Genomic DNA, 11490 nt, shown 5'->3' on the forward strand with positions numbered 1-11490 from the left:
GAAAGTGCAGACACACGCTACTAACGTCAAACATAGACATAGACAAAAACACATACATCCCCCATGTCACACCCTGACCTAACTAAAATAATAAAGAAAACAAAGATAACTAAGGCCAGTGCGTGACATGTGGGGATGTTTTTACCAGCGGCAGGGACTAGGAGACTAGTCAGGATCGAGGAAAAGATTAACAGAGCAAAGTACAGAGAGATCCTTGATGTAAACCTGCTCCAGAGCGCTCAGGACCTCAGACTGGGCTGAAGTTCACCTTCCAACAGGACAACAACCCTAAGCACACAGCCAAGACAACGCAGGAGTGGCTTCGAGACATGTCTCTGAATGTCCTTGAGTGGCCCAGCCAGAGCCCGGACTTGAACCCGATTGAACATCTCTGGAGAGACCTGAAAATAGCTGTGCAGCAACACTCCCCATCCAACCTGACAGAGATTGAGAGGATCTGCAGAAAAGATTGGGAGAAACTCTCCAAATACAGGTGTGCCAAGCTTGTAGCGTCATACCCAAGAAGACTCGAGGCTGTAATCACTGCCAAAGGTGCTTCAACAAAGTACTGAGTAACAGGTCTGAATACATATGTAAATGTGCTATTTCAGTTTTTGTTCGTTTTTTTGCCAACATTACTAAAAACCTGTTTTTGCTTCATCATTATGGGGTATTGTGTATAGAATGATGAGAAAAATAAACAATGTAATCAATTTTAGAATAAAGCTGTAACGTAACAAAATGTGGAAAAAGTCATGAAACATTTTTGTTTTGGCTCTGTGCTCTGTGCTCTGTACTCCAGCACTTTGGGTTTGAAATGATAGTAATAATAATCCTTTATTACATTTGTAAAGAACTTTTCATTACAGAAGAAAAATGTCAAAGTGCATAAAATAAAAAATAAATAATAAAATGACTATGAAGTTAAAGTGCAGACTGTCAGATTTAATTTGAGGGTATTTCGATTCAAATCGGATKAACCATTTAGAAATTACAGCACTTTTTGTACTTGGTCCCCCAATTTTAGGGGACCATATTCCTAGAACACAATGACTACATCAGGCTTGTGACTATTTGCGGTTTGTTTTGGTTGTGTTTCCGATTATTTTGTGCCCAATAGAAATTAATGGTAAATAATGTATTGTGTCATTTTGGAGTCACTTTTATTCTAAATAAGAATAGAATATGTTTCTAAACAATATTACATTAATGTGGATGCTACCATGATTATGGATAGTCCTGAATGAATCTGAATAATGATGAGTGAGAAAGTTGTAAGTCGCTCTGGATAAGAGCGTCTGCTAAATGACTTAAATGTAAATGTTAAAGGCGCACAAATATCATACCACCAAGACATGCTAACCTCCCCCCATTACAAGAGGGGTATGATATTCATGCCCCTGTAACTTTCATTTCAGAATTATTCACGATTCACGATCACAGAAAAAATATTTTKGGATTTCAAAGTATCTGATTATGTGCTTATTTCTGACCTAATGTGATGCCAAAAGATCAATGATAAATTGTCAAGTGGGATGACACACACTTAACAACCTCAGAGACTGTCACAAAGACAAATATATCAAACACCACTTCTTTTTGCAAACCAAATCTCCATAGGCCCAATGTGTGACTGTGTGGTATTTGTACAGTGTACTTGAGGGTCCTCCTCCAGGCGTGTGGTTATTATGAGGTATTATAGAGCTGGGGGATTCACTCAAGAGTTTAAAAGGAGCATTACAGTAATCATCCTACTTTATGCTCCAATTGGCACAAATGTAGTCCAACAGTACGTTAATTTAAGAATCCGTCTTAAATCCTCTCAATTGTACAATAGGAAACCGCAGGGGTGCCATCTTCTTGTTCATCTAGACAGCCTGCTAATTTGATTCAGTTTATAATCTCTGTCGTGTTATTTAAACCTGATTATAGACAGAAAACAAAGGGTAAATGAGCAGAAACGGACCCAGAGCAGGTTGTCTGTGTGTGTGTTAGATGCTTCTACCTCGTTTTATGATTCAGAACTTGTTGAGTGAGTTGATGGTCAACCCCAACTCATCATAACTAAAACTTAGTAACCATGACAAGCCCAGTAGTGTGGGTCTGGGGCTGTAATTATCAAGCGTCTCAGAATAGGAGTGCTGATTTAGGATCCGTTTTGCCTTATAGATCACAATGGGCAAATGGGAAAATGATGTCACCAATCGCAGTCTGAGATGCTTGATACATATGGCCTCTGATTCCAGTAAAGTGCAGATGGACTGTTTACTTCCAGAGCCAACAATACCCCAGAGACTGCCCTATCRGYGATGACTGTCAGGAGCAGAGCTATCATACTGTACATACCACGGTGGGGGCTGCTCTCTGCTCTGCTCTCTGAGGGATCCTCCATCACACCACTTGCTGGAGAGACTTGCGTGCGGGGATGTAATTACACACCACAATTGCAGTAGCTCTGATCTGACGATGATATCTTTCTAGAACAAACATCTCTGAGTACACAGAGGTAACTGGAAGGCATTAACAACAGCATGGGACTTTCATCCAGAGCTGGGATTTTTCATMTTTTTTATTTTCTTATTTTTTATTTTTTAAGGGGATTTTTCATCTTTGTAAGCATCCATCTTCTCCACAGGGAGACAAGGCACGGCCACGGGAAAGTCAGTTGTCCATATCACTCCCAAGTTCAGGCTAAATCATTCCCATATCCTTCCCAGGTTTACCACATTTCGTTGTTGATTTATGTCCAATGGTAGCACTACATTACARCATGCAATAAAATGGTAATAACATGGTAATAGTATGGTAACAAGGTATTTGTGTTGTAGTTCAACAAAGTGCCATCATTTGGATAGAAATTATCATATGACTTCACATTCAACAACAAAAATACATCATCATTTGGTTTAAGTTAGCTACAAAACCACTTTATTTAAAAAGCAGATTATATAATCTACAGTTAAATGATACGTCCCAATTTTTAATACATTAAATAACTTTTGACTTTTTCATGTTTAGATAAATAAATCTAGTTTCCTTTTTTATGAACCATCTAGGTAATCAAACACTTATACAAAAGTGATACAAAAGTGATGTGACAGAGGTGTCATATGTGCTTATTGAAAACTACTGGTAGGAGAGAGAAGACTTCACTTTCAGAGTGATTTATGATGAAAGAATAACTAGCCTCTTTATGCACAGGTATGGGGAAACTAGCTGTGTGCTATGCAATAGAAATGGAATTGAAGTAGTATTTTTAAAAAGAGGTGTATTAAGACATCGTTAAAGGGGATCAACTCTTGTCAAGTTTAAAAATGTTCTGCTTTAATGAAAAATGATTTGAGATTGATATGAGTGGGTCTYATTGTACTATTCAAACTACAGTTCAGAAAATGCCATTGCCTCATTTTCAAGTATATTACACATTCCTTGACTAGGAGTCTCATCATACTATGCTGAGATTCAGTTTATCTACCATCAAAGGGAATTTCCCAGCAAAAACATGTACTCCAGGGATACTAGCCTTTTCACTTTTGCAAATGTACAACTGGAAGCAGAGCAAAAAATAAACAAGAGTTTGCCAAACATACACTGATAATTACATTCCAAAGAATCTCATCGAGGGATACATCAGAAAGCACATGATGCCTGTGTCGGCCCCTCCTCTCCGTAATCTCTACGTCAACCTCCTTGTCTGTTAGATTCAGTAGTATGAGAGGACAGTTCCTCTGACTAGGCTACTGTGAGCAGGTACTGGGTAGGCCTGAGTCAGAACCTTAACCCATCCTTTCTGTTAGAGAGAGATTGAGAGAGCATGGGTCTTTTTGTGGAGCTGGGTGGCCGTTGTCCTGCTCACTCAACAAGGTACATGCACCATGGCACTGCCACTGGTGCGCACGCACGCACGCACGCACGCACGCACGCACGCACGCACGCACGCACACACACACACTTCTGTATACCAAACATTAAGAACACCTTAATATTGAGTTACACCCAGTTTGCACTCAGAACAGCCTCAATTCATCAGACATGGACTCTACAAGGTGTCAAAAGCGTTCCACACGGATGCAGGTCCATGTTGGCTCCAATGCTTCCCACAGTTGTGTCAAGTTGGTTAGATGTTCTTTGGGTGGTAGACCATTCTTGATACACACGGGAAACTGTTCAGCATGAAAAACCCAGCACCCTTGCAGTTCGTGACACAAACCAGTGCGCCTGACACCTACTACTGTACCCCGTTCAAAGGCACTTAAAAATATTTTGTCTTGCCAATTCACCCAATGAACGGCACACATACACAATCCATGTCTCAATTGTCTCAAGGCTTAAAAATCCAGTTTAACCTGTCTTCAACTACACTGATTGAAGTGTATTTAACAAGTGACATCACCTGGATTCACCTGGTCAGTCTATGTCATGGAAAGAGCAGTTCTTAATGTTTAGTACACTCAGTGTCTATAGACCAACAGACTAACACACACACAGACGCACACAACAACACAACCAGCGAGGGAAAACACGGGGAATGGATTCCCCAGAGACACGGTTTGGACCAGCAACTCCCACAACCAACCAGACAATCAGATCAACCAGTAGGTATGACACAGTAACGTCTGCATGAGGAGGATATGTGGGGACTCTCAATGGTCAGACACTCACTTACTCAGTGCTACCATATGGGTCAAATAACATGTACAGTTTCACACACTGGTTAACAGGTCAGTGGATCGCATGACCAAGCAGAGCGACAACACAGAGGCCTCTAGGACGTGTCCTTGAGGAGAAATTAAACAACGGACCAATACCCTTCAGAGGACCGTTAAGACTGTGACAGCTCGTTTGGCCTCCGATTCCATTTGATAATAATAATGCAGCAAAAGAATACACTACACTTCTAGAATCTTATGTGGAAAATGTCTGCAAAATATATAGGCATGTATAAAAGACAATCTACGTGCTTCTAACTTATTTTCTCGTTTTATAATCGTTGAGACACTTGTGAATCTCTCGAGGTCACGTCTTCTAAGACTGCTAAGTGGAATGAGTGCCTGCCCAGGCTAGCGCTGTGGCTACTGGCTACTGACAGCACATGCGGTGCCACGAACATCCGCTATGCCAAGGAGCACTGGAGCAAAGGGATGGTACAGGAAAGTGTGTCACAGAGTCACATGAAGGGATGGTACAGGAGACTGTGTCACAGAGTCACATGAAGGGATGGTACAGGAGACTGTGTCACAGAGTCACATGAAGGGATGGTACAAGAGAGTGTGTCACAGAGTCACATGAAGGCGCTCGGTTGTGGCTGGTAGACTCGGTACCCTTGCATAGCCAAAAGGAGCTGTAGCTAGCTGGACTGTGGCACTGTTACCATGCGGTGAGGTTTCTCAGTGGAAGGCCACTCTGAAGGCACAGCATGTCCAACCCTCTAACCCTGCCAGACAGTGCTGGAATGTTATGAGCGGCCTGTTTCATGGCCTCCCAGCCTCCTGGCAGAGACGCTGTCCTGCTCTCTCTCTCTCTCTCTCTCTCTCTCTCTCTCTCTCTGACAGAGGAGCAGTAAATGCATCATGGCATTGGGCTTCAGTGCGAAGGAATGAAGAAAACAAAAAGGGAGGGAAAAAGAGAGTGATGGAGAGAGGGATAGAGAGAGTGACCCCCTCTCTCCATCCAGGCCAGTCCCCACTGTGATGAATGTGCAGGGGTCACGGTGCTGACGTCGGCCAGGGCCTCTGGGTGGGCTGGGGCCTCGGCCTGCTTCACTGTTCACAGACCAAAAGGAGGAAGGAGGGAGAAAAAAACTGATGAGAGAGAGAGAGACGTGGACTCTCTCCCAGCCCGGTCTTGTGACTTGTCCATGGCCCTGTATATCTCCTCTCCCCAGGGCACGGCCGGCAAGTAGAGAGCGAAGTCTCCCAGGGTCTCTCTGTTCTGTTCTGTCATGCAAGAAGAGGTTCCGAAATTCCCGGGATTCCGTGGGCGGGGGATTCCTTCTTCTTTGTTGTCTCAGGTCACCTGGGAGGCGGGTCAGCGGTGGGTTGGGGTTGGCTGGGGTTGGTTCCTCGCCGACCCTGCCCTCTCACAGCTCAGTGACGTGTAGTGGGTAGCTGGGTGGCTGGTGGCCGGGCACCGGGACCTTGAGCCTGCGGATGTGGCAGCCGTGACAGAGCAGATGGCAATCCAGGGGGTAACAGCGGTGACCCTCCTCGTCGTTTAGCTGGAGGCCACAGTCCTACAACACCGAGGGAGAGAGATAGACTCAGTGAACTGCAGTAGCTGGACATTTGTGAAGGAAAATATTATATATACCCATCCAATGCATTACAGCAGGTGCTGGATATCAAAACGATCCATATTTCAGATATGTACTTCTACCTTTTATACCTCTCGACTGATATGAGAGGCCACTGATGGGTATTCCTGTCAAGTTTACACGGGGTGGCAGGTAGCCTAGTGGTTAGAGCATTGGGCCAGTAACCGAAAGGTTGCTCGATCAAATTCCTGAGCTGACAAGGTAAAAAATCTGTCGTTCTGCCCCTGAACAAGACAGTTAACCCACTGTTCCCCGGTAGGCCATTTTGTTCTTAACTGACTTGCCTAGTTAAATAAATAATAATTATACGGGGCTCTTAACCATTTCTTAAATATGTGATGAATTTTCCATCCCCTGCCGACCTGGACTTTAGACCCCTGTAATGACTATCAACCCCACAGAGGCTGCTGAATGATTACCTATGATTACCTATTGTCTATCACTCACCTAGACGGGATATGAGCTATTCCCTGGAATGTGTGATAATGAAATGAGTCAACCAGCTTTTGCCATTAAACATGGAATTCTTGATCAAACTCACACACACTTATAATCACACACTTTATTGAGCCCTGGTTACAATGACTCACACTTGACACAGCTATCATTAAACTGCTGTGTTAATGAATGCACTGTCAGGAATTCAATTTGGCTGACTTGACTAATTACTTTGATTACACTGAGGTTTGTAGGTCACGTGGGATGATTTCCTGTACATGTGTCTGAGTGAGTAAGTGGTCTGAACGGCCTCTCAGAGTGCTGAGATTCCAGGGTAGTCAAACAACAACCCCTGGTCTGATGTCCAGTTGAGTCCAGCGCTATCACCCTACCCTCTCCTCTCCCACAGCTCAACTCTGGAATGTGCCTGGACAATGAGTCACCATGGTTTGCAATGGTTTGCCACTCACTGAGGTTCAGTTTGTGTGTGTAGTGCACACACCCACACTGCCATAGCATTTACACTAAAATGGACAGACATTTAATGATCATAGCCAATGTGCTGGCTACGTTCAAAACATAAATAAGACAAGACACACAAACAGGGTGGTAATGACATTGTCTCACCTCGCAGTGATAGCACTCCACATGGTAGTCCTTGTCCATGGACACCACCCGGATGGTCTCCTCAGAGCCCTGTTAGGAAACACACACAGTCAGTCAGACCCTCCTGTTTCCACCACTCCACTGGCACCAACAATCAGAGGTGTATATTAAGAGAGTTGGGTCAGAACGGACGCCATGGGTTTTTAGAACGGATGCCACATTAGTGCCTTTATTCTCGAAATTTGGGAGATGTAACAATATGAGAGCGCCTCCAACAATTCCCTATGAAATGACCCTCTGTAATCAAGCAAAACAGAGCAGCGAATTTAACAGACGTTTTTATTGATTATCATTCGGGATAAGGTGTATCCACGTAGGTTCTGTGTTGTGGTGTCAACTAATTGCTCATCTGCCTTCACTGCACATCTTCATAGGTTTTGAAAACTATCAGAAAGAAACAGCACAGCGYGGAAGCGTCAATTATCACTTAGCAACGGCTATGGAGGAGAAAATGGCAATCTCGTAACATTCAGACAGAAACCGCATTGGCCTAACCCTCGACAGTATATACTATATATGACTGACATAGTAGTTAGAGCGTTGGACTAGTAACCGAAAGGTTGCAAGTTCGAATCCCTGAGCTGACAAGGTACAATCTGTCGTTCTGCCYTTGAAGAGGCAGTTCAAGGGCACTGTTCCTAGGCCGTCATTGAAAATAAGAATCTGTTCTTAACTGACTTGCTTAGTTAAATAAAGGTTAAATAAAAAATAAATAAAAAAACAACCAGTGCCAGGAGCTGAGAGGATACAAGCAGTCACTGGCACATCATTACCTGAGCAGGGAGGATGGGCTGGTTGCATGAGGCACATTTTGGGGCAAAGACCCTGTGGGGGAAACAGAGTAGAAGTTAAGTCTTGGTACATGCTGTATAATTCATCTCAGTCTCAGCACAAACCAGGATTTAAAGAGTACTGCGGAATGAAGAAACTCTTGCATGCTGACTTCATCACGTTGGCATTATCTATGAGAGACACATGTCCTTACGTGTGGTAGTCTTTAACACAGTAGATGTTGTTCTCCACGTCCACAGTGAAAGGCACTCCGTCCAGACCCTCTGTGCAGACCACACAGCGGAAGCAGCCAGGGTGGTAGGACTTGCCCAGTGCCTGCAGGATCTACACACACACGCACACGCACAGAGATAACAGTAAGGCTAGAGATTGAGGCCTCTCAGTAGGAGTCAATCACACCAGCCCGTTGGCATTCAGATACAGAAGCAAAACTAAACTAGGAGGTATGATGCCACATGTCAAGAAGAGATACAKTACTGCTRAAGAGAAATCCCAGAGAGGGACAGGCATACTGTTCTGCTGATTGTCTTGTATCCCTATCTAGCAGGCCCTCCTACAGTATTAGGTTATTTCTTACCATTTCCATGATGAGGTGACCACATACAAAGCACTTCTCTGCCGTCTGCTGAAAGCCAGAGTACTGTGGGAGATAAAAAAAGAGACTTATCACTGGGCTTGTTAATATTCTAACATGTAGCAATGGAAACTGTTACATGGTGACTGTTAACTGTGTATNCTGTGGGAGATAAAAAAAGAGACTTATCACTGGGCTTGTTAATATTCTAACATGTAGCAATGGAAACTGTTACATGGTGACTGTTAACTGTGTATCGTTGAGACTTGGGAGTGCAGCATTACAAAAGAGAGGATGGCTAAATTTGACACCTTTAAGTGTTTGAGACAGGGTTGGGGTTAATTCCACAAATTACATTCTAATTGAACTCATCCCTATAAATTCCATTTAATTCCATTTTAATTGTATGTCAGTCTTTGAATTCAGAGATAATTAAATTCCTCTCAATTCCAATATTAGGTCAATTCCAATAATTCAATTCCCAATTCAATATTTTCCTGAAGAATTCCACAAATTCTAATAGAGGCTGATCATGTCATTGTTCAGACAGCCTAGTTATTTATACAGGAAATATAGAAATACAAGTTAAAATGATTTAAAACAAATTCTGCAGTCCATTTTTGATACTAAGTGCATTAATTCCAATAACTGGTAAATTTACAAATATTCAATTCCATTTAAATTGAAACAGTCCAAATAGTCTACTTCCAATTCAATTTGATTTGAATTCAACGTAAATTCTCCACTTCATAAGTGAATTCAAGAATTTAATTGGAATTTCAAATTCAATTGGAATTGACCCCAACCCTGGTTTGAGAACCCCTAACACTATGACCAAAATGTAAATGTAGGGACCCAGAGTACAGCCTAAATGACACCATCTATAGGGGGTGCTGCTGCTCTCTTTATATTGATGTGAAAGGAGTTGGTCCTTTTTCCTTTGTCTCCTCTCTTTGTTGAGATGTATATGAGAGACCAGTGGCATTGCTGTAACGATACCTGTCCTAAACCAAACCCATCAGAGCACTCTACTAACAGAAGTAGTACAGCACACATCCAGTCCTCAGCTCTCTACTATTGGTGGTCTCCTAAAGTCTGGACCACAGTCACACAAACACAAGGAGATGTACCCGAACTCGAGGTAAGACATGTGTAACTTGAACATAAGATATCACATTGAAGTCAATGAGGGATTTAAATGTGAGTTATACATGCATTACCATCGTTATGTTTGTCCCATAATGACCATCTGCAAAGCACATGACCCTGGGGTGAGATGAGGGGGAGGGTAATGGTGGGACAGGGGCAGCAGTTGGAGATGGGGTGGTGAGGGGTGCATGGGGAGGGGCACTCCAGGCTTCCCCTTTAACCCCCCCAGACAGACCATCTGCCCCGATGACAGGGCAGAGCTGGTGGTCAATACTCTGAGGAAGCTAGGGACTTTGTCAAGGGAGACACTCAAGYGTTTTAGTACCAATTCTCTTGACACATTGATGAAAATAATCATGGCCTCTAAACCTTTAAGCTGCATACTGGACACTATTCCAACTAAACTACTGAAAGAGCTGCTTCCTGTGCTTGGCCCTCCTATGTTGAACATAATAAACCTCTCTCTATCCACCGAACGTGTACCAAACTCACTAAAAGTGGCAGTAACAAAGCCTCTCTTGAAAAAGCCAAACCTTGACCCCAAAAATATAAAAAACTATCGAATCTATATCGAATCTCCCATTCCTCTCAACATTTTTAGAAAAAGCTGTTCCGCTGCAACTCACTGCCTTCCTGAAGAAGGTCTGGTTTGAGACTAGAGGTCGACCGATTAGATTTTTCAACGCCGATACGATACGCTTATTGGAGGACAAAAAAAGCCGATACCGATAATCGGCCGATTTTTTAATGTATTTTTAAATAAGCAATTACAACAATACTGAATGAACACTTATTTAACTTAATATAATACATCAATAAAATCAATTTAGCCCAAATAAATAATGAAACATGTTCAATTTGGTTTAAATAATGCAAACAAAGTATTGGAGAAGAAAGTAAAAGTGCAATATGTGCCATGTAAGAAAGCTAACGTTTAAGTTCCTTGCTCAGAACATAAGAACATATGAAGCTGGTGGTTCCTTTTAACATGAGTCTTCAATATTCCCAGGTAAGAAGTTTTAGGTTGTAGTTATTATAGGAATTATAGGACTATTTCTCTCTATACCATTTGTATTTTCAATATACCTTTGACTATGTGATGTTCTTTATAGGACACTTTAGTATTGCCAGTGTAACAGTATATGCTTCCGTCCCTCTCCTCGCTCCTACCTGGGCTCGAACCAGGAACACATCGACAACAGCCACCCTCGAAGCAGCGTTACCCATGCAGAGCAAGGGGAACAACTACTCCAAGTCTCAGAGCGAGTGACGTTGAAACGCTATTTTTGCGCGCACCCCGCTAACTAGCTAGCCATTTCACATTGGTTACACCAGCCTAACTCGGGAGTTGATAGGCTTGAATTCAAAACAGCAGGCTGCTGGCAAAACGCACAAAAGTGCTGTTTGAATGAATGCTTACGAGCATGCTGGTGCCCACCTCGCTCAGCTCAGATTGCTCTATTCAAATCATAGACTTAATTTAACATAATAACACACATAATACGAGCCTTAGGTCATTATATGGTCGAATCCGGAAACTATCATCTCGAAAAACAAA

At 42.7% G+C, this 11490-nt stretch overlaps 1 protein-coding gene across 1 annotated transcript in view; it reads right to left on the reverse strand.

Moving 5' to 3' along the window:
* Positions 1-2900: 2900 nt before the first annotated feature.
* LOC111969530 (Wilms tumor protein 1-interacting protein homolog) overlaps positions 2901-11490 on the reverse strand; it is a 41713-nt gene continuing 33123 nt past the window's right edge. The window contains exons 4-8 of the mRNA XM_023995710.2: positions 8787-8849; positions 8403-8533; positions 8191-8242; positions 7379-7447; positions 2901-6232 (exon numbers count right to left, since the gene is read on the reverse strand). Of these exons, the coding sequence (XP_023851478.1) occupies positions 6080-6232; positions 7379-7447; positions 8191-8242; positions 8403-8533; positions 8787-8849 (468 nt within the window). The 3' untranslated portion in view covers positions 2901-6079. The remainder of the gene's footprint in view (positions 6233-7378; positions 7448-8190; positions 8243-8402; positions 8534-8786; positions 8850-11490) is intronic.

This window comes from Salvelinus sp. IW2-2015, linkage group LG10 (assembly GCF_002910315.2).
Source record: "Salvelinus sp. IW2-2015 linkage group LG10, ASM291031v2, whole genome shotgun sequence".
NCBI classification, from domain to species: domain Eukaryota; kingdom Metazoa; phylum Chordata; class Actinopteri; order Salmoniformes; family Salmonidae; genus Salvelinus; species Salvelinus sp. IW2-2015.